The sequence below is a fragment of the Pectinophora gossypiella genome, chromosome 23 (genome assembly GCF_024362695.1).
Source record: "Pectinophora gossypiella chromosome 23, ilPecGoss1.1, whole genome shotgun sequence".
NCBI lineage: Eukaryota > Metazoa > Arthropoda > Insecta > Lepidoptera > Gelechiidae > Pectinophora > Pectinophora gossypiella.
Window position 1 is genome coordinate 2,356,534 of NC_065426.1, and position 24,787 is coordinate 2,381,320.

At 36.7% G+C, this 24,787-nt stretch overlaps 3 protein-coding genes across 3 annotated transcripts in view; all 3 read left to right on the forward strand.

Moving 5' to 3' along the window:
- The window catches only part of LOC126377433 (protein MTSS 1), a 225,663-nt gene extending 215,033 nt beyond the window's left edge, over positions 1-10,630 (forward strand). Inside the window, exons 24-26 of the mRNA XM_050025176.1 lie at positions 216-343; positions 1,020-1,181; positions 9,648-10,630. Coding sequence (XP_049881133.1) covers positions 216-343; positions 1,020-1,127 — 236 coding nt within the window. The 3' untranslated portion in view covers positions 1,128-1,181; positions 9,648-10,630. The remainder of the gene's footprint in view (positions 1-215; positions 344-1,019; positions 1,182-9,647) is intronic.
- A 6,179-nt stretch (positions 10,631-16,809) lies between these two features.
- Positions 16,810-19,905, forward strand: LOC126377400 (melanization protease 1-like). Its single transcript, XM_050025134.1, has 4 exons — positions 16,810-16,936; positions 17,511-17,688; positions 18,623-18,798; positions 19,120-19,905. The coding sequence occupies exons 1-4, from the start codon at positions 16,861-16,863 to the stop codon at positions 19,506-19,508; spliced, it is 819 nt and encodes a 272-aa protein (XP_049881091.1). The 5' UTR covers positions 16,810-16,860; the 3' UTR covers positions 19,509-19,905.
- A 2,523-nt stretch (positions 19,906-22,428) lies between these two features.
- LOC126377453 (lipase 3-like) lies at positions 22,429-23,737 on the forward strand. Its single transcript, XM_050025187.1, has one exon. The coding sequence runs from the start codon at positions 22,429-22,431 to the stop codon at positions 23,707-23,709; it is 1,281 nt and encodes a 426-aa protein (XP_049881144.1). The 3' UTR covers positions 23,710-23,737.
- The last annotated feature ends 1,050 nt before the right edge of the window (positions 23,738-24,787 follow it).

The following is a 24,787-nucleotide window of genomic DNA, read 5'->3' on the forward strand; positions in this document are numbered from 1 at the left end:
GGATCCGTGCTTTGGAAGGCACGTTAAGCTGTTGGCCCGGTTACTACTTACTGATGTAAGTAAGTAGTCGTTACATGAGTCATGTCAGGGGCCTTTGGCGGCTCAATAATAACGCTGACACCAGGGTCGATGAGGTTGGTAATTCACCTCACAACCCACACGACAGAAGAAGGCTTGATGACTGAAATTAAAACGGATAAAAAAAATGTTTGCAGGCGTAATCCCAGGCGCGGTGCAGCCAGGATTCCTGGACAAGCTGTCAGCCACCATACAACAACAGAAGCGGCAACTGGATTCTCCACGCGCCACCTCTGTACGGGACATGATCAACGCGCATGCTCAGGTTGATATCTCTACGTTATTAATATTCACTCTTCAATAGTCACTGTGGTCCTGTGGTACTTCGGCTTGCTTCTTAAACGGGAAGCGTTATAACACGGGTACCTGACTTGCGCCAATGAGCTATTCATTTAAGTGCAATTTTCACTAACACATGTCTTGACCATATAGACAGCGATACGGCTCACCACCTTTCATGTTCAGTTCACTTTTTCATAACATTTGCACCTGTTTACTGCATATTCCTCTTCCTTTCACACACATATCCTTCTTCACACAATCCATCCACATTTCTTGGGTTTCCTCGTAATATGCCTTTCATCCTTCATCACATGCCAACACCATGCTAACCTGTTGCTCCTCGATTTGTCAATAAAAAAAAACTAATTTATTATTTATTTAAATAACCACAAAATAACACCTAAATACACGTACGGAATTTCCTGTCGGAAAATTCATGAAGATGCTTTTGCAACGGAAAATTCTACTTGATATCAACTCAGAATCATGGCCTGAATCATCCCTCAAGTTTTCGTTACGATGTGACTAACACCCTGTATCACGTGTACGCGTATACGTGTGCCCGTACGTACGTATTTGTTAATAACTAAATACAAATAAAAATAAATTATAAAGAAAATAAATAAATAATAAATTATTTTATTCTATTAACGTTCCAGCCCGATCCCCGAGTATGCCACACGTCTCTGATGGAGCAGATCAAGCGCGGGGCAACGCTGCGCCGCAACAAGCAGTGCAACGACCGCTCCGCGCCCAAGATACGCTAGACACAACGTGTAACACAACGTGTAACATACCGTGTAACACTACTGGACTTACAGGTATATAATCTACTTAATTAAAACACATAATAACGGGTTCTTACCGCGTTTAAAGCAGGTATATGAGACTCCCGATATTTCGACACTGTTGCAAGTGCCATGATCACGGGATGACTGATGAGATTGGAGTGGACTAGGTAGATCCATAATTTTCTACGGGCAGACATATCTGTCTACCCTCTTTCTTTGCCGCTTGTTTATGTAACCGCGTAAATTTAAAACAATGTACGTATATCTACTCTATTACTAATCTACTTGTGTTTTAACTGGCTTCAATAAATTCAAATTCAAAAATATTTTTATCAGTAGGTAACATAGTTAGACTTTGAATCGTCAATTTTTATATAACGAACGTCTCATCCGCCTAAAACTACTGCAGCTTCTCACAACCTGTATAGCCGGGGAAAAGAAGCTGCAAGAAAAACCTCGGCACTCCTACACATCAATCAATCATTCTATTCTGCACTTAGAAATCAAAAATCAGAATCGTTTATTCAACATAATTATCATGGATAAACTTGTTGAAGGTCAATGTAACATTTTTGAATTCACGTCCTTTCGCAAAATGTTATGTCTGATGAGAAGAAATGACAGGAAACTGCAACAGCAACACATCTTTTGAATCAATGATGTAACGGAGCGTAGGATGCTGCAATACAAAAAAAAGCGTGACTATTTCTTTAGACTAGGCATACAGATACCGCAAAAAACAGGATAAACGCTACGCACAAAAGAAATATTATTATCATACTTATTTGTGGCATAGTATAAACAAATAATAAAAGTAGGACATAAACAATTGCCTGTGATGCCTACATAATGCCTATTTACTAGGTATTTCGTCACTTTTCAGTAATAACTATTACAAGCGATGTAAACAACGTATTGTTCTATGTACGTTTGTTATTTAACATTTCCTTTGCGGTTTAAGATAAAATATCCTGCCATTATGCAGGCGCACTAAATGTGCAAGGATTATGGATGTTTGGTTCAAATTCAAATTCTAAATTTTATTCAGTAGGTAACATAGTAACAATTTGAATCGTCATTTTTAGGGTTCCGTAGCCAAATGGCAAAAACGGAACTCCCTCAATGTCGAAATGTCACACATCTTGCAGAGCTGACGTCCCTTTTTAGAGATAAGTTTTAAATTCATTATTTTCTTCACTACTCTATTCCGTATACCTACCTACTTATTTCTAAAATAAATGATTTTGTTTCTTCTCTTTCTTCTTCTTATGGATTTGTCATGTCTGTCTGTCCGGCCATGTGTCACAGCCACTTTTTTCCGAAACTATAAGAGCTATACTGTTGAAACTTGGTAAGTAGATGTATGCTGTGAACCGCATTAATATGTTCACACAAAAGAAAACAATAAATTTTGAGGGTTGCCCATACTTACAAATAAAATTATATTTTTTTTCATCAAACCCTTACGTTTCCATATGGGTTCATCAAACCCATATCTATGGATAGGTCTTCATAAATTATATTGAGGTTTCTAATATATATTTTTTCTAAACTGAATAGTTTGTGCAAGAGATTCTTCCAAAGTGGTCAAGTGACCGCCCCCCCCCCCACTGTAATTTCTAAAATAAGATAATTATAAAACTAAAAACATATATGATATACATTACTATGCAAACTTCCACCGAAAATAGGTTTGAAGGAGAAATATTAAGTATTTTTTTTTTAATACGTCATAAATCGCAATTTACATTAAAACATCGATCAAAGTTACAAGAACTTTTATATTATGTTACTTGCTCCTACGGAACCCTTCATGGGCGAGTCCGTCTAGCACTTGGCCGCTTTTTTATATAACGAACGTCTCATCCGTCTAATACTACTGCAGCTTCTCACAACCTGTATAGTCGGGGAAAAGAAGCTGCAAGAAAAACCTCGGCACAGGGCCCTAGACGTTCTTTTTTTTAAAAAAACATAAAATATTATTATACAAATTGAGTAATTTAGCTGCCTAATATCAGTTCCCAAATAGCTAATCCCATGCATGCATTCATATCTTCTAGATAATCAAGTTCAAGTGTTTGTGCCTATGACGTCACAAGTGTGTGAATACTTCGATGGTCCTGTTCGAAGAATTGAAATTAATGAAGTACTTTTCCGGCTACGTTCGTTCCTTTCCGTTCCCTTCTATTACAAATGTTTCGTTTTACTTAATATTTTATATTAGGTAGCAACTATCAGTACAGGATAATGCAAAATTCTGCGTATATTGCGTGGTTTGACTTTTATGGGATTATAGTGAATTACAATGTTATATCAATTTCCTAGTTACTTTTGACACAAGGACCACAGTGATTTCTAATAAGTCATGACTTCGTCAAAAGTGGTCAAGCTTCAAATTTTTCGAATGGTTCGGGACACTATTGGCCCGAGATATGGAAAGGACATACAAATAATAATTGTATTTCAGAATTGGGTAGTTTCCTACACATACATACATACATAAACTCACTACTTCCCATCACGTTTACTACAATGAATTCCATTTTATTTCATGAAAGAGTTTGTCAGAAACTGCACTTCTATTCTCTCTCTTTATTTAAGAGCTGCGCTCTTGTAGGTGGAGTAATCGCCTTCATTACTCCATAGATAGGGCGTGTAGAACGGTTGTTGCCCCAATCGCCTTCCGTTCCGCAGTACAGCGACCAATTTCGCAATCGGTGATGTTCTAGCTAGAGCCCTACCGGAATCCATTTCCTCGGCCTCCAACCAGTACTGATACCGCTGCTGCCCGGCATCAAGGGTGCGCTTTTGAAGTAGCGGCGCTTACTCGCTACGTCACAAGATCGTCATAGAACCTAAGTAGCATTTTATAGGTTAGCCCGTCCCAGTGAGCTACTCACTACGTTCTGCTAATTCTGTCGCTGTTTGGTCGGGGACTGCTTATTTTTATATTCGCAGCTAACCATCATATCTGATGGCCGTTCCACTATCCGCCACCTGTGGACCCCGTAGATGGCCTACAGCTCAGTCTACTATTAACCCTACATAATTTCTTATACTAGACGACATGAGACTAATTTAGACACTGATGATTCAGTGGAGGCCGGCAGGGATTTCACACGGTAATCGGTTGATTCACAGTACAATTGGGATTTACTTAATATGCAACAATTATGTTGTAAATGTTTTGTGGTAGATTAGTGTGATCCTGAGGAAACCCATAGACCCGAGTAATGTGTTTCGGAGGTATGTGGCCTAACCTCTTATGAGGGATTTTCCAGGATACGTCTCCTGTCGAGATTTAACGTGATAATTACCTATTTTCTCATTTATTTATTGAATGGATCACTTACAGCTACGCACATTATAACATGTAGTTAAGACATAACTAAACAAAGTAAAACAGGTGGGTTAAAATGGCCACATCGAATCAATTCATTTACTAATGTGTAAGCCAATTACTGTTGAGACTAACTTCGCAGCAGTTAAAATCTTATTATTTGGGTACATAATTATTCAAAAATACTGCTTGATATTTGGATCACATTATGTAAACTAAACTAAACTTCTATTTTGTTGTACCCGAAAGGGTCTATGATGTGAAACTCATATATGTAACCTACAAACTTGTACACCATCATAGTATGCAAATAAAGAATATTGAATATATATATTGAATATTGTATACAATTATGTTGCTACCTGTATTGCTTCATTTCGATCAGAATAATAATGGGTGGAATCATTGATACTTAAAAACAAAGATAAAAGATGCATAAGTCTGTTACCCATGAAATAAACGAAGGAAAATCTTTACAGAGACATCTATATAGTTTTCGAGGAATACAGCCTGGAAAGTACCTTATTTGAAATAGAAATAGAAATGTGTTATTGCGACCATGTGTTCGTACAAAATGTGGTGTTATAAAAATACAGAAGTAAGTATTATAGAATCAACATGGACCCGGTAAGGGCACTGCAACTGGTAGAGAGGACAACATACTTAATTATTAGTCAGTGATCATCATCATCATCATCACCAGCCCATTAACGTCCCCACTGCTGGGGCACGGGCCTTCCCTATGGATGGATAGGGAGATCGGGCCTTAAACCATCACGCGGGCCCAGTGCGGATTGATGGTTATTAACGACTGCTAATGCAGCCGGGACCAACGGCTTAACGTGCCTTCCGAAGCACGGAGGAGCTCGAGATGAAAACTTTTTTTTTGTGGTCACCCATAGAAAGTTGCTTAACTTCAACAATCGCAGACCGAGCGCGTTAACCGCTGCGCCACCGAGCTCCTCAGCCTAGTCAGTGATACAATTAAGTATTGTTTTATTTTCTTATTTGGCTGGTTACCTTCGGGTTGGAAGGCTCGACTTGTCAAATCTTCAGGTTAGGTAAGCGGACCCCGTGAAAACGGGATGACGCTAGGCAAATGATCGTTGATTGGAGGGGATTCTGTTTATGCCTCCCCCCACCCCGATCGTTCCATGCTATATCAAGTTGTCAAGGGGAAAACACATAGCTTTTATTTTATGTATGGTCATTCTCAGATAGCTATAAAGCTAAGCCTACTGTGGTTAAGATAAGCTGAAACAATAAGTAATACCCATATACAAATACGCACACACATGCATGCATGTTAATGTATTGAATACGGGGCCCAAATCAAACCGTCCAAAGTGACGTAGTGTTTCGTCACCTCACAAGTTCACAACACATAAATTTTCCTGTTGTAAATATGAAGTAATGATCGTGTTACGATGTGAAAATACGGTATTTGACTAAGGCAAAGATAAATTATAAAATGCTAATTTAAAAATGGAAGCCAGTCTATGATTTCCTTCTTCTTATCGTGTGGGTTGTGAGGTGGAATACCAGCCTCATCAACCCTGGTGTCAGGGTTATGATTGAGCCGCCAAAGGCTCCTGACATGGCTCATGTAACGATTACTCACTTACATCAGTAAATAGTAACCGGGACCAACGGCTTAACGTGCCTTCCGAAGCACGGGTCATCTAACTTTCGGACAATCAGGTGATCAGCCTGTAATGTCCTAAAACTAATGATCACAAAGTGATTTTTGTGATATGTCCCCATCGAGATTCGAACCCGGGGCCTCCGGATCGTGAGTCCAACGCTTAACCACTGGACCACAGAGGCCGTTATTCTATAATGATCAAAAATCAGTCTCACTTTACGTTTCGACTTATTGTCGAATTTTATTTATGAGTTAAGTAACAATGATTCCTGTCCTATGTGATTGTTGTCCTTTATATATGTTCTTGTGCAATAAAGTATTATTGATTGATTGAATGATTACTACGTTTGACCGCTTTTATTGATGACGTCACAGGACAGTATTTCCATACACATTTCAAAGGAAAGTTTCCTTTTGACGTTTCGTAAAAAGTATCTCATTCGAATAGGTTGCCAAGTAGCCTATTTACCTTGATTATTGTGTTGCAGGAAAGTAATATACCTATTCACTTAGTAGAGAATGGTATTATGTACATATATGAAGTAGATATGTTACTAAGCGCCCGAATTTCTATAAAATCTATAATATTCTCCCTAGCGTTATCCCGTTTTTCACAAGGTCCGCTTACCTAACCTAAAGATTTGACAGGTTCAGTTTTTTACAGAAGTGACTGCCTCTGTAAAAACCCGGCCTGAGGGCGCCTTGTTAGACGCGAACCTTGGCTCAAGGTGCCGTTTGAGAATCGTCTATATTAAACTAATCTAGTGGGCCGATAGCGATAGAGATTAGTTTATTAATACCACCCTTAAAGTTAAATTCTGAATGTCAATGGGAATCTTATTGTAAAAGTTTTTTCAAAGGCTTGGAAAGCGATTCGACAGTATTTTCTTCTTAGCAACCGACAAAAATGTATTAATTATTTTAATGGGCAAGGAAACTTGAGTGGTCACTTTATGAGTGCAGGTGTACGTGTTTTACGTGCGTGTGTTACGTGTCTCCTGTTACAATCATATTATTACGCCACGCCTCTAGAGGAGTGAGTTGTGTCCACCTTGAGAGGATTTTCCCTAACCACCATAATATACCTACACACACACGTGCGATTACGTTCAGTCATGAGCAATATAATGTACCCACTTTAGGACTCTGTCGCACTAACATATATTATTTGACATTTAGTGAGACTTACAGTGCAATTTGTCAAAAAAGTTAATGTGACATGGTACCAAAGTGTATGCATATTAATGCTCGTGACCGTTCATCATACCAATGCCGTGTTTATCAAAACTTACAAGTCTACACGTTCATAAGTTACAAGTTACCAAGTTATAAGAACGCATAAATAGGGTAGTCTCCAGCTAGTCAAATAAGTTATTTTTTACTTAATGACAAAATACTAAATTACTATGGATTTTTTATGAAAATGCAACCTGTGATGGCATAGAAAGTCAAGACAAAATGTCGCACTTACTATTATATTTTTCTTTATTGAAATTCATAAAAAGGGTTTTTGTGGCCTTTAGATCTGTCTTTTTTAATAATGAGAATTTCATAATTTTTCTTTGACCTAGGAAACTCAATTACGTTTTTCAAACAGAGTGGGGTACTGGGTCAGCGTTATTATTGAGCCGCCAAAGGCCCATTATATGGCTCATGTAACGACTACGTACTTACATCAGTAAGTACTAACCGGGACCAACGGGTGAACGTGCCTTCCGAAGCACGGATCATCTTACTTTCGGACAATCTGGTGATCAGCCTGTAATGACCTAACCAAACTAGGGATCACAAAGTGATTTTTGTGATGTGTTCCCATCGGGATTTGAACCCAGGACCGGATCGTGAGTTCAATGCTCAAACCACTGGAGCACCGAAGCCCTTTTGGCCTTTGATAGACAAGAACAGAGAATGATATACCGACAAGAGCGTGGCTCTTAAGTTGATGATGATAAAGGTATAGTCCGTTCAAAAATGATCATCATAAAAGGTAAACAAACCTGTTACTACAAAGAATGTTCTAATTTCACCTAAACTACGCAAAGTATTCTCCTAATAACATCCGTAGCACTCAATAGATGTATGATTTCTTAGCTCAATGTGAAATTAACGTAAAATAATTATTAAAAACACATTTTTTCATGTAAAAACAAAAATCAAACAAAACCTCACACAAAAAAGTTGACATCATAAATTCTTGTTAATCTGTGGCTAGCTGTCAATTTGACGATTAGTGATGAGACATTTCATTCAGGTCAGGAAAACGAGTCACTTCCGTGAATAACTTAAGTGAGTGTACTGTACTTAATAAGCCGAAATTCGCAGAAAAAATGACTTTCAAAGTGAGTTAGTGTAACCACAAAGAAACATACAATATATATTTAAATATTATCATACAAAATATTCAAACAACCCAAGAGAGTCAGTTCATTTTGATAAAATAACTTGAGCTAAAATCAATTCAGCACTTCACTAGTATGCAGTTTGACACTTTGACACAGATAAAAAATATCGGCAGCCATATTTGTTTACCTTTTATGAAGATCATTCTTGAACGGATTATAAAGTCAATGTGGGGAAGACCGTCTAGTGGCAATAACTTGTATATCAAAAAATCAATCAATCAATAATACTTTATTGCACAACAACATATACAAAGGACATAAACATACGAGTAAAACATAAGCACAATAGGCGTTTATTAATTGCCTTATTGCTAAACAGAAATTTCGTAATCGCAATTTAATCGTGAGGGCAACGCTCGGTTTTCCATGCTACATACTTCGACTACATATCCACAAGGATGTCAATGAGATAAACCTGTTTTCACGTCACACGGTCGTTACGGTTGCCAAGCGACTCGTCACGTGGAGGGATTCCTGTTTGTGACTAACCAATTGTAGGAAACGGAACGTAGGAAGGGCAAGTTCCCTATAAGGTATATGCGATCACGACCATTAAAAATAATAATAAGGAGTTCGGTGGCGCAGCGGTAAACGCGCTCGGTCTGCGATTGTTGAAGTTAAGCAACTTTCGCAATGGCCGGTCATGGGATGGGTGACCGCAAAAAAAAAGTTTTCATCTCGAGCTTCTCCGTGCTTCGGAAGGCACGTTAAGCCGTTGGTCCCGGCTGCATTAGCAGTCGTTAATAACCATCAATCCGCAATGGGCCCGCGTGATGGTTTAAGGCCCGTTCTCCCTATCCATCCATAGGGAAGGCCCGTGCCCCAGTAGTGGGGACGTTAATGGGCTGATGATGACGATGATGTTATTTTCTTATCCGCCGAAAAGGAAAGGGACGGGTAATCGACAAGCATAAAATTTATGGAACACACGTCAATTTATAAGCACAATTTTTTTTAAACAAAAAAATACACGAATTTTGCGACGGAAAATTCTACTTGATATTAAGTCAGAATCATGGTCTGAATCATCCCCTTCTGTATTCGTTACGATGTCACTAACACCCTGTATATCTTTCACATGATTTAAAATTTTATTCCATTGTCAACAGGTAACCATGGCGTTTGGACATACATCTTCGAACATAATCCAGATCACATCGCGTAGATCATTCGGTCTACTAGCTTCTGTATCGGGCAAACATCAGACACCGTCATAAAGTTGTTAGTACAGTCATGAGCAATATCATGTACCCACTTTACAACCCTGTCGCACTATTATATTTGACATTTAATGAGACTTACGGTTTAATTTGTCAAAAAACATAATGTGACATGGTTTCCATCTTAGGCCGTACGGAGTACTATCATAGTTACGACTATCGATTGTTAACAGGTTTACTCCTAGATTTACTACTACCGTAGATTGAACATCAGGGCTCGAAAAGTGGGACGCAAAGTTACTGTTAATATAGCGACAATGACAGTACTCTACCTCAGTGCGCGATTAGGCGCCGAACTGGCAACACGGGGAATTGCGTGGTAAAAACTTGCAAAAATAGAAGCTCAAAGTGAAAAAGGAAGGATGGAACTGAAAATTAGATATCAACCCCTCAAGTGCAATGTTATTTTTCGATGAACACATTGGAATTTATCTAAATAGACACACTATGGCAAGAAAAAATGTGCCCCACATGTGGGACATGCACGTATTTGAGTTTGAGTTTCAAATTCATGTCTCAAATGTGGTTCATACACAGTGAACGTGTTAATGGTAGGACTGCTTCTGACTATTGCTATATATCGATATAGTATTGTGTCTGACAATTTGGTAGTTTCCTAGGTCAAAGATAATTTATGAAATTCTGATTGCTAAATAAATACAGATCTAAAGGTGACAAAAAACGTTTTCTTTTTTCTATTTAACTTAATAAAGAAATATGTAATAATAAGTCCGACATTTTGTCACGTTTTTCTATGACGTCATAAGTAATTTAATATCATAGTAATCGCGTGTTTCGACGTTTAGTAAAAAGTAACTGATTTGACTAGTTGGAAACTACTCTATGGCAAGGAACATCGATACCTACCATCAATACATCTACATCTACCATCGACACTAGTTTTTTATCAATAATATATCCATAGTCGCCTATCGATAGACAGCACTAGTACGGAGCGTCGACATAGGAAATTAGGAATTACATTTGTATTTGGAACAGCTTCATCGGTTAACACGTCTGTGGCGGCGCCAATTAGTTGATCACCTAGTTCCGCCCACATGCAACAGATGGCGTCACCATTCAATAGTGCAGTCCTGAAACGCGCTATCGAAGTTTACACAACGTCACACTTAAATACAACTTCCAACTTATTGGAGTGAGACTAAAAACCGACCCGTGCATTTTAGAGACGATCGGCCCTCTACGTTTGTGATGATAAATCAGGTGGTCTATTCTGGGATTTACACCGCTGGTGGGATCGTTCAGCCGTCCAAGCATGAACTGGTGGTGCTGCGCCGTTGTCCGGGATCGACAACTAAGAGAAACCTACATTTGGGAGGGTGTACACCCCAAATTTACGGATTAGATTGACTGAAATGAAGAAATGATGACGAGGCCAAAATATTTAAATATAGCGGAATAGTCGAAGGAGCCACGCCAGCCGGCCGGCAGCGGTCGGACCATCGGGCCCCTGTCTAGAACATTATATTTTTATTTTCTGGCCCCCGACCGTGCAATTTTTTTTTAATGTCAACCAATAAAATTATATCTCAGTACTCTTTCTTTCCATATTAAAACTTGGGTGTGTAAGAGTGAATAGGTAGGTACTTACCTACCTATTTGGTATTACGAACACGCGATAATGACGTAATAGTAGTTCAGTGTGTGTATCCGAACGGAACTGGCCAATCACAGTATGCGAGAGGGAGAGATATGATAACACGCTCTGTCGCTCTCTTCGTCTCCGTCATTGTTTTCTGTTTTATATATTTGGTTCGTATATTTATATGACATACGTAAAATTAAATATAATTTAAATTATATCTGATTATATCTTTTACTGCAGTTTTCACTAACACATTTGACCCGACCATTATATACGGCGACCTATCACATTGGTCCTATCACAAAGCCCGATGAGGTGTGGGTACTTAGTTCATCTTAAATGGATGTACCTCTGACTACCCCAATTGGGATATAGTCGTGAGATTATGTATGTTATCTGAAAATCATAATGGTGTGGAAATTATTCACTATTGAAAATATGTTGGAAAATACCTATTTAATTAAAGTATTTATCTACGTACATATCTTCAAACTGTACCTACCATTTGGACAAATAAGTCCAATTGATAAAAATATACTTGAAATTTTATATTCAGCAGCTATTTTAGTATATTTCATTATCTATAAGAACTGACACTTTAAGATCTAATTTGCATTGGTCAACTTTACGGATAAATGAACATGTATTCACCAATGTAAATTCGCCGTGAATTTAAATGTTTTACAAACAAAATATTAGGTAAATAAATGTATTTCCCCACGGGTTACGGACAATAGCTTGTAGGTTGCTTGTAACAGTATAGGATAGTTTTTAAGAAATTATTATCCAATTGTTATTCAATGTTTTACATTGTACACTTTTCTATAACCAAGCTCAAGTTTGGGAGTTCTACTATCGCATTGTATAGAAACGAAAAAATAAGAAAATTATCGTACGATTATGTAAATTAATGCAAATGTTTATTTAAGGTTTTTGACTTCACAAAAATACTTGAATTATCAGTAATATAAATGGAGTTATATTGCTAAATTCTTTTTTAGGTATGTTGAGAGAATTTTGTGAAGTCGAATCTTTTGACTGAGTGTGCAAAAGTTCCGAAATTGTGTGGTCATAAATTAACATTTTATCCTTCTGTTGCGCAGTACATATTTCCCCTATCTATCCCGTACAATTTCCGAGTATTTCGTATACTCATTTTGTCGTTACTAACTCCCTGTTAAAACACTTTAGCCCACGCCGCAAACCCCATATATAAAACTCACTGACAGTTCGCGCGTGCTCCCCTACTTTTTAGCGGCTTACGCTCATTTAGACTAAAGTTAGACCCAGAGGGGGTGAGGTAAATCTAGTTCGGCGCCCGACACGAATTGGTGCGGGGCAGAGAGTTACCATTCTTTACGTAATATTATTCTTTATTATGTGACCTCAGTAAAAATATAGGCGGATTATATGTGAAATGTGTATTGCCACGAAAACAATAGGTTTTATATGTTTCCACATTATCAAACTTTAATAATAATAAGAAATTATGGATTGTTACACCGCTTCAATGTTGAATATGTTTAGCGCATTTCGAGAAAGTCGTCATAGAACAAAATAGCAACTCGCTAGACGCTTCGAATGAGGTGTGTTTGGATTCTGTTGGTTGAAACAATGATGTACCATGGGGTAAACAGAATCATACTAAAAAAACCAAATTCAGGCTAAACCCTTTTGTTTATATATATTTTGTTCTGAACAAAAGAATCAACTTGTTAAGACGCTTCGTATGAGTATGAGATATGTCTGAAATCTGTTTTTAAAGGGGGGTATTTTGACTCAAAATACATAAATAAATTAGAAGCAGTAAATTAATATATTTATGACTCATCGCTTTTATATCTCTAAAAAGGGACAAAAAGCTTTTATGCTTTTACACAAAGCTAACCGTTTGCAACATTTAACAATAATAATCGGGACATTTGCACACGAATTGTCTCCTTAGAGGTTTCGTAAACTTGTATACTTACTGAATCTTTGAAATGTTATACATTTGTACGTCGCACATATCTTCCGACTTTTCCGAAGGTTCGAATATCAGAATGCTTTTTATATAAAATAGTATTTGATATTTGAAATTACAGTCGTCAAAGACTTAGGGTTAACGCAGATTCATATCGCTTCGTCTGCTAACGCCCTTACGAGAAATGTTGAATATTTTCGAGGTTAGAATAAATAAATGTAAATGTTTACATGAAGATAAATGTCATTTAAAAATAAATGTGTTTGAATTGATTAAAATTAAATGCCAATTGATGTTTAACTTCGTGTAAATATAAAATGTAATGTGAGTGTCAAAGAACGGTTTTAAATGTAATTGTGTGAATTAGTATAACCTAATAATGTTCTATATACGACTGTAAACTTGGACCTTTGACGCTCACGTCAAAACTTTCATATTCATTTATATTTATACTGTGTCCGAATGTTTATAATAATGAATATATATTATATATATTTTAAATATAACATTTTTATAGATTACACCTGATCTTTTATAAGAGTGAATGTAGTTTTTGTAGTTAGATAAATATGTAGCAAGCTATATGGGAGGCTAATTTTTTAACTTATTTTTTTTAAAGCAAGCTGAGTATGTAACGTAGTCAATATATATAATAACTATGTTCTATATAGATGCTCGTTCCTATATTTTTCTAAACTTAAAGTGCATGATATAATTTTCTATTTTTTCTTAACTATTTTTTTAAGTTGATCCTTTGGGTAACGAGCAGTACTGATTGTTAGTGTACTAATGTTAGCTTTTAGTGTGTTTATAATTAATGAAAAAAATATTAATTATTATTAGGTTATCAATTTATCTTAAGTGCAGTTTTTACTAACACATTTGGCTCGACCATTATAGACGGCGATACGGCTCACCACCTATCACGTTGGTCTGACAGAAAGCTCGGTGAGGTGTGGTATATAGTTCATCTTGCGATGGATGTACCTCTGACTACCCCGATTGGGATATAGTCGTGGGCTTATGTTATGTAAAAAAATATTAAACATAGTCGTGTAGGGTAGTGGTTTAACATATCTCGTGTATCATCCTATATACGTCCAAAGTTCTGCTCGAATTTATATGAAGCTTTTGTTGGTTCTACCAATGTTCTACATGTTTTAAATGTTAAAAAAAACGTAAATTTCAGACCCTGTAATAGTGTTTTCCGCATTGCATGTCGTTTCAAATGTAATAGTTTAAGGAAGATTGCGTATGTAATTGATAATTGGTGAAAATAAATCATTATTATGTCCCCAACTCGTGGTTTTTATATTTCATTTTTATTGTTAATAATAAACTGTTTTGAGGTTTGACCGTAAAGGAGAGAGTGCTGAGGGCTCTCACCCCCTTTACTTAAGCATACATATAAAAAAATATACATTAAAATACACATTTTCTGTCACTTTACAAATAAATAAATAATAAACTTGCGAAACGGAAGTCGGTACCGAAAGTTAGAAGAAATACGATTGCAGATGACTCAATCACAGCGATTTAATGTTAATCAAACACATGCAATAACTGTGGTGAACCGGTTTGCGTCGGTGCGAACCCTGGTACCGACTGAGAATAAGACACTCAACCTATCACGCTGGTCTAACAGAAAGCTCGATGAGGTGTGGATACTTAGTTCACCGTGAGATGGATGTATCTCCTGACCACCCCAATTGAGATATAATCGAAAGCTTTGCTGTTATAAAAACAACCGAAAATATAATAAAGAGAAGGCGAATGTTGCTTTATACAACAACTATAATATCAATAAAACTGATGCATAAGTTATCCATGAAATTAGGAGGTTAAACGATGAAAAATTTGTAAAGCGCGATCTATATTGTGTTTGTTGTGTTTGTGTTGTGTTCGTATCAACAGTGGCTGCAAGTTGTCTTTGATTACTTGTGGCTCTGCCCACCCCATTAGGGATTACGGGCGTGAGTTTATGTATGTATGTATATTGTGTTTAAGGAACATAGTATGGAATGTTCCTCATTGTCTCCAAGCAATAAGTACAGTCATGAGCAATATCATGTACCCACTTTAGAACTCTGTCGCACTATCATATTTGACATTTAATAAGATTTACGGTTTAATTTGTCAAAAATGTTAATGTGACATGGTTTCAAAGTGTATACATATTAGTACTCGTGACTGTACATTTATTGTACAACAATGATTCGTGTGGCAACATCAATCATGTGGAAGCCCAAACAAGGATTAAAGGCGCTTAATAAATGTGTTTTTTTATATCAATCACAGCAACGGCGCGTGGCTAACGTAGTTTCCCTACATTGGCTCATACTAAGTAATACAACTTCTCACACTGTATTGTCCCATACAAACTCGAAGTTTCTGACATCACGATGTCGTCACAATACAACATTTGTCCTCATAGCAATATCAATTAAAGCACACGACTCCGTTTGAGATTATTTTAATTAACAAAATAAACAATAAATTTTTTGCGGTCATTTATCGAATAAATATTTACGGTGGTTGAATAAATGGCGGTTGATAAAATCTGATGTTATTTTAAGTTATACTTGTCATTTTCTTATCCGCCGAAAAGGAAAGGGACGCATGATTGACAACTGTTAATTTTAAAATAAATGAGTGTCAATTTAATGCTGTCGGTTTATTGGACAATATAACATTTTGGGAGGTATTTTGTTCAATTTCTTTCTTCCCGAAATTGACGTGTGTTCCGTAAATTTTATGCCGTCCCTATCCTTTTGGGCGGATAAAAAAATGACAGGTATAATTTATATAAAATTAGATGGTGAGTATTGGAATCAGCCCCAATGAATTACACAGAGATATGAAATAACATTCTCTGATAACTTGTAGAAGAAAGTATGAAATGATTTTTAAAAAAGTTGTTGAAGTTTAAAATCGTCACATTACTATCTGAAACCACGGGGTTATAAGGAATAATTGAATGAATAGAATATTTATTAAAACTTTAATATTTTATTTAATTTTGAAAAAAAAAGAAAATATGTATTGTTAGATAACGCCACAGTAACATTACAATAATACCAAAAAAGCGTTCTTAAAATGACATTACAGAAACACTTTTTAAGTTTTTGATATCATATTATCTGTCAAATCTTCAGGTTAGGTAAGCGGACCCTGTGAAAACGGGATAATGTTTGGCAGATGATGATATTATGTGACAGAGGTGGATGTCCTCAATAAATGGACCTCACACAGCACAAGCCGCGGCGCTAATATTCTGCGGAACATACATTAATATTACACAATCCGGACAAATGAACTATTAAATAACATTAATAATTCGAATATTAGAGGAAAATGCACGTTTATAAAAGCTACGGAATTAAGGGTTTCAGACTATTCGCATTTATGCGGTAAAAGGATAGGGTCATATATTAGGCTGTTGCCTATATTGGCCTGATGTTTATATAGTCCTATAGCCTTCAAAGAGGATCAGGATTGTCTCAACCGTGATAGAAAGTGGTTGTTCAGTGAAAATGCAGCTTTTAGTGTTCCTGTGTTTGTGTGTTATTTGTGTGGCGGGAGTTTTTGGATCTAAGCATACTGGAGATGGTAGGTAGATTGGCTGATTGCATTTTAATTAAGGCTATAGTTAATAGGTTATTCGAGTTTGCGTGCTCCATTTTAGACCACATCGCTGCTTAAGGCCAGGTGGGATCGTGGCCAAACGCACTCAAATCTTTTTAATAAAAAGAACTTTCTTATCTCAGTGGATATGATTAAGATAATACTGTTCTGTTTATTGTTAATGTTAATTGATTATTTATTATATTGCTGATAGTTTAAAATTTTAATGTCATTACTTTTTATTTACCTTAGATATTCTTCTTCCCTTTTTCTATTATTGTTAACTAATAATAGATTTTTTAAAAGAAATTTAACTTTCTTAATAAACAAAAAAGACTTTCTTTTTCTACCATATTACTGTTTATCTTCACAACTTATTACACACAGTAGTAAACAAAATATTTTTGTTCTTAAATTTTATTTTTTTAATTTTACCTATTAGTTTTACTGTTTTTATTCGTCTGTTAATCTTACATAACATAAACTGGCTATATACGTCCCAATGCTAAGCAAATGCCTACAAATAAAAAAAAAAACCCAAATTACTAATTCTCCACAGTGAAGCAATGTGGTGTTGAAGCGAGCACCAACCTGATCCACCACAACCCATGGTTGGTTTATCTGGAGTACTACAACCACGTTGGGTTGAAGAAGAACATACGATGCGCAGCAACGCTTATAGATAGCCGCCATGCTGTTACCGCGGCGCATTGTGTCAAAAAAACCTTGTTCAGCAGGTAAGGGTTTTTTGTAATTATGTAATGGCATTCTATAATATATATTTTTTTTTTTTATTTAAACCTACATACATAAACAAACGCCCGTAATCCCTAATGGGTCGATCAGAAATGGGTAGAACGTAGATCATAACTATCATTTTTTTTGTTTCGTTTTTTTTATTTTGCACCACTACCGAGGTGACATTTTTTTTTAGAAAAAAACTTTTTTCGAAAAAACGAATGAGTCCTCAATGGGGCGGGCATAGGTACAAGTCAGAAGCATTCAAAGACAACTTGCTAAAATATGATGAATCTTATAGTGATTAAGCTGGGCCCGCGTGATGGTTTGAGGCCCGATCTCCTTATCCATCCATAGGGAAGGCCCATGCCCCAGCAGTGGGGACGTTAATAGGCTGATGATGATGATTATAGTGATAAGGGATCTACAGGGAGAGGGAGGGAAGGGATAGCGATTGTCCATAATGTTACTAAATTAAATACACAATCCATCTCTCGGGTTTTAAGCCTTACAACACGCTCTGGAAGATAGTAGCTAAAAAAGGCATAAAGCAATAAAAAGCAGTAGAAAAAAGTAGTAAAAATTAAATTAAATTAAAATTGTTAAAGGAATTTGGATAACATTTTATCAAGTTAAATGTTAGTAACATTTTGAAAGCTGTCATGGAAATTGTTGTTGCATTATTATGCAACGCTTCCTGTTAATTTATTTTTTCTTTCAACACTTTCCTTTCCAATTGTTAAAAATAAATCGTATTGGTTTAGAATTATTTTTACGTTTAGGTTTATTAATGAAACAACCATACTTACATAGAACAATTTTATTTATATTGTTATTCAATACGTTGAATTGCATGGGATATTTTTTTTATTTTGAGTTATAATATCGGTGAAATAAATCAAATATTAATCAACTAAATTTGATTTTTTGCAGGTTAGTAGCTCGATTGGGCGAGTATGACGTGTCGACGGTCGCGGATTGCGTCGGCGGCGTGTGCGCAGACCCCGTGGTTCGGATAAACGTCATTGACGTCATTGTGCACGAGGGCTACGACGGCAGTAAGGACGATATTGCCGTGATCGTTCTTGAAAGTGACGCCCCTTATACTGGTAAGTTTTACTTTTATTGGAAGGAAGAGATTTCTTTTGGAGATAAGTCCACCTTTTGTACCTATTTTCTTTTTGTTATTATTGACTACATTAATGTGGACAATAGTTTAAGTTTATCATTGAATAAGGGCTCTGGCCTTTTTTCGGTTGATTGCGTCAAACCATATACATTTATATTTTGTGTTTTTTATTTTATTCTTAGGTTAAATAATCAACGTTGTTATATTGTGTAAGTAATTTACTTACAGACAGTAGAGCATTCTTTCTTAACTTGTAATGTACCTAATTGAAAGTAGTTAGAGACCATTTCCTTCTTTACAGATTTCATTCGGCCAATCTGTCTACCCACCGGTTCCATACCACATGACGCCATATTTTCCGCTGCAGGGTGGGGGGAGCTGACCTACACCCACATCTATAGTAATATTAAGAAAATCATCCCTTTGCCTCATTGGTCGGTCGAATCATGTAAGAATGCGTATAGAAACTCAATATTGCCTGCCAAGATCATATGCGCAGGCGGCGAAGAAGGGATTGACACTTGTAGGGGGGATTCCGGAGGGCCTTTGACGTTAAATAAGGGGGCGATTGAATTCTGGGGTGTGACGTCATCAGGCAATGTGCATTGTGGTACGCAGGGGTCGCCGGGGATCTACACTAGTGTTCAAGACCATCTCGAGTGGTTGGAAAATGTTGTAAGGGCTTTTTAGTATGTGGGTTATGGAATCCGTTATAGCCCTGTTCGTAGAAGGCGTGACTTACATCGTAGTTTCATGAGTTCGAATGCCGGCTTGGGCTCTAAACCACTGAATACGAATTTATGAATTTGAATTCATGTTTGGATTACTAAAATGGAATTAATTGTTAAAACACCATAGTTCTGTTTTTAGCAACGTGCGGTAAATTATTACTTAACAGGTAGACACTTAATTTAGTTTTACTAAATGAAAAAAAATGTGGAAAAAATAAAAACACGAAAATTTTTAAGTTTAGGTTCCTAAAGCTTCACTTAAATAAATAAGTACTTTTACTAAATATTAATTTAGTAATAAGAATTCCTATGTTATAAAAAGATTCCTAATGTAAATGATACTCGTCTACCGTGCTTTCCGAAGATCACAGGACTAATTTTGTTTGTATAAAATGTCATATAAAATATAATAAGTTATATGAAAAAGAAAAAAGTAAAATAAATAGTTGTAATCACAACTTAGCTTAAATAATAATAATTATAAGCGTAAATTCCTGTAAATAATTAGTTTGTAATATGTTCTGTGATTTATTAAGAAGGCTGATGCAAGATGCATTTATTTATTGTTACTATAAGTAGGTTTTATTACAAGTTGTTAAAAGCAATAATTGTTAAAATGTTAATAAAAAAAATATCGAGTAATTTTTGTCTTTAATTTACTTTATAATTTAATAATGTTATAACCTTTTTACAAGTTTTTATACTCCCTTTTTTGACAACAACGCTTTAAATTTTAGCTTTATTTTTATACAGTGTTAGTGACATCGCAACGAAAACTTTGAGGGATGATTCAGGCCGTGATTCTGAGTTAATATCAGGTGGAATTTTCAATCGCATATAGTTGGTACTAACCTCATCAAGCCTGGTTTCAGGGTTACTATAGAGCCGCCAAAGGCCCCTGACATGGCTCATGCAACCACTACTTACTTACATCAGTAAGTAGTAACCGGGACCAACGGCTTAACGTGCCTTCCAAAGCACGGATCATCTTACTTTTGGACAATTAAGTGATCAGCCTGTAATGTCCTAACCAAACTAGGGATCACAAAGTGATTTGTTCCCACCGGGATTAGAACCCGGGACCTCCGGATCGTGAGCAGAACGCTCAACCACTGGACTACGGAGGCAGTTAATTAAATCGAGATATTAATTTTCCGATTATATATTATAACGGATGCTTCATTCATACGCATGGCAATTAGTGTTTCTCAAGAGTCTGTATATATGTATTATAAATAATTAATGTTATGCTGCGTTTGATGTCGTGTTCATGCTTTGTTTGCACAAAGATGAATAATGTATGATGCACCGTTAGCTTTTTTATATTGCCGTGACTTATTGTAGATTTGCCGCAGATGGCATTAACTGCTTGGACGGAGAGCGCTGAAGGCTCTCACCCGGTACAACGTTTAAGACAACAGGCCTGAAGGTGCCCAGTTGGGCGCGAACCTAGGCTAAGAGCGTCGTCTGAGAGGAAAAATGATTGAAAGAATTAATCGACTCTAGTGGGTCGATAGCGATAAGCGCTGATTGAGGGAAATCGTTGACCACGCCGGCGGGGTCGATAGCGATAAGCGCTGATTGAGGGAAATCGTTGACCACGCCGGCGGGGTCGGTATCGGGGTTCTGAAGAGTTTGATGTCGCCGCCTCTATGGCTATAGTAATCGGGTCGTTGGGATCGTATATTACGTCCTTCGACGCACCGTAAACCAATACGGTGCACCATGCATACTCATCTTTCTTTTTTAAAGTGTATCATCTATGGAAAGTAAGCCAGTCAGCCCAGGGTGTGACGGCCACCGTGGTCCAGTGGTTGAGCGTTAGGCTCACGATCCGGAGGTCGCGGATTCAAATACCGGAGGGGGACACATCACAAAAAACATTGTGATCCCTAGTTTGGATAGCACTTTACAGTCTGACCACTTGCTTGTCCGAAAGGAAGATGATCCGTGCTTCGGAAGGCATGTTAAACTGTTAAACGGCTTCTACTTACTGATGTAACTACGTAGTCGTTACATGAGTCACGCCAGGGACCTTTGGCGGCTCATTAATAACTCTGACACCAGGGTTGATGAGGTTGGTAAACCACCTCACAATTAATACGGTAGAAGAACTTCAGGCTGTAAGATGTCTTCCGATTATTTGTGACTGCCCACCTCATTAGGGTTTGTAGGCGTGAGGTAACCCATGCGATACCAACACGGATACATATCTTAGGGATTTCCCATTTCCAATTTATCTTACGGAACTCTAACAAAACGAGATTTTTAAGTCATCTATAAATAAGTACTTTAAGGGCCCAGTTTCCGGTTGCAGAATTCAGAATTTGAATTATTTTCACCCCTTTCGGGAGCACCCCCGCTGACGTCACAATACCTGAAGTTGCTCTACTTTACTCTTCCAAATATTCGGTAAAAAAAGAAGAAAAAGTAAACTTAAATTTCGCGAAATAGGGTCTGGAATTGAATGTAGGTAGACACCATTGTTTCTTGCCCTTATGGAATACATTTTTAACAGTATAATTATTTATTATGATAACAATGTAAGCAGATTAATATTTTGGATGTTTGCATATCTTTACTTATACGTTTAGAATATAAGCGCGTTTATGATTTCTTGAACAAGCATATTAAAATGATTTTGAACATTATTCTCAAACGCAACGACTCAATTTTGCGGCGACTGCAGCCTTAACATTAAACTGCCAGGTTGTTGACCTGTGTATTTTTTTTCCTGCACTAAGGTACGCTCCGCCTTTACCTTACCTACCTGATATATCTGGTATACCAGATATATATAGCAGAGGTCATTGCTCATATCACATCCCGACAGGGCTCATTTGAATGTGTTACACCGCATAGTGCGGTCGTTCTCGAAAATGTCTCTAAAGATTCTCCATATCATATTGTTCATTGCGCACCAGACCAGTCAGGTTACTTCGCAGTCAGTTGGCACGGGTGCCAATTATGTGAGAAACTTTATAGAGTCCTTCCTCGCTCTGCCTACACTAGGTATAGACATACCTATAACTGAAATCCGGACTTTAGCTAAACTTGCTAGAGACTCTGGACTTTACAACGAAGACGCGTATTTAAATATCAGCCAGTTGGTGAATAAATATGGCTACGACTTTGAGGAACACTTCGTCACGACCCAGGATGGATATATTTTGGCGCTCCATAGGATACCCGGAAAAGGGCTGCCAGTTCTTCTGGTACATGGGATATTGCTAAGCTCAGATGATTTTGTTGTAGCTGGACCTAGAAGTGCTTTAGCATACTACTTGGCTTCTCAAGGGTACGACGTTTGGCTCGCGAATGCAAGAGGAAACAAACATTCCAAGCGACACGTGACTTTATCCCCTAATCAAAGTGAGTTCTTCAACTTCAGCTGGGACGAAATCGGAAGATACGACATACCAGCGAATATAGACTATATTTTAAATGTAACCGGGCAACAAAAGTTGAGTTATGTTGGCTATTCTCAAGGTAACACCGCGTTTTTTGTCATGTGTTCTGAGTTCCCGGAATATAACGATAAAATCACTGTCAAAATCGCCTTGTCTCCAATAGCATTCTTTTCGCGCCTGTTTAGCCCTTTTGTGAGATTTCTTTTTAAAATAAATTACTTCGAAACCCAACAGGCTATAGGCCAACCGGAATTTTTGCCGAATTCATTTCTCACAAGCCCTATTTGCACTCAGATACCGGCGATGAAGTTTATATGTAGTAATATTTTTAATTATTTAGTTTTTGGCTTCGATAGAGCTCAGTTGAATGTAACTAATTTGCCTGTTATATTTAACCATACGCCAGCAGGGTGTTCTTCCAAACAATTTATTCATTATAAACAAGTTTTGAATTCTGGTAAATTTCGAAGGTTCGATTATGGTAGAGAAGGGAACATGGCGTTATACGGTATGAGGTTTCCTCCTAACTATCGTTTGAATCGAGTTACAGCCCCCGTAGCACTTACCTACAGTTTCAGTGACTGGTGGTCTAGTTATGTGGATGTGTTAAAATTACGTCAAAATTTGCCGAATGTAGTGGATTTCCACGAAGTAACGCAATACAATCACCTGTCTTACCTTTACGCCCAAAATGTGAGGCCGAAAGTCTATGAACGTGTTTTAGATTTAATAAGAAGATATACTACCTGATAATTCTTATATACTATTCATCTTTATAATATACCTATTCTATATTCGTAATGTTTCGTTTTGTGTTGTGTTGTGGTATTTATAGAAAATAAAGTGTAAAACCTAAAGTCAGGACATTTTGCAACAAAATCACGTTAAAAAGGCAATATAACCAGTGTATTTGTAGAGGTCGTGTAACGAATAATGTGAACATAACTAGAAATAGTGCCCCTACTAAAATGTAAGAGTCGTTTCCATTTTTAATACGGATTTTTGCCAGGTCAGTCAAAATATTCAACTTTTCTAATGTTTATTTTTTCTCATAGTTACTTGTTGTTCTTGATTTCACTAAAGCATTTGATTCTATAGATCTCAAATTCATTATGTTTTTTTATAGGAAATATCGTATATACCTACTTCGTTCTTTTAATATTAATTTATGTCCTGATAATTATAATTATTTGATTGAACTTAATAATTGTATTTCAGAATATTTTCTTTTGGTGTGACATTTCATGGGGCTACCGCAAGGTAGTATTTTATGGACTCTTCTGTTCCTAATTTATTTATTTATTTTTTCATTTTGCACAACTAAAAAAAAATCATTTCAGTATTTTTGTGAAACAATGTAGCCGATTTTTATACTATACATTTAAGTTTTATAATGTACCTGTTTTTGCAATAAATGTTTTTATAAGCTTACTTCTTAGTTTTATTATTTCTCATTTGTAAATATTATGTCACCCTATTTGCAAGTTTTAGCAATACGTAAAAGATTAAAATTTAAATCAAAGGTGTCACGGCTAAAAGGTAATAACCTCCGAAACTATATTTTAATATGTATTTCAACTAAACAGGGGCATTAAACTTACGTAGTGTGTTTTTGTGCCGAATTAGGACACATATCCGTGTAAGGTTACATATTTTCGTATTCATATTAAGTACCTATGTTTTTTTATTTAATATTAGGGTATTAGTAGGTTTTACCATCTCCCTAGCGTTATCCCGTTTTTCACAGGGTCCAAGTACCGGACTTGAAGATTTGAGAGGTCTCTTTTTTATAGAAGCGACTGCCTCAAGACCCTTGAGTATACAGGGT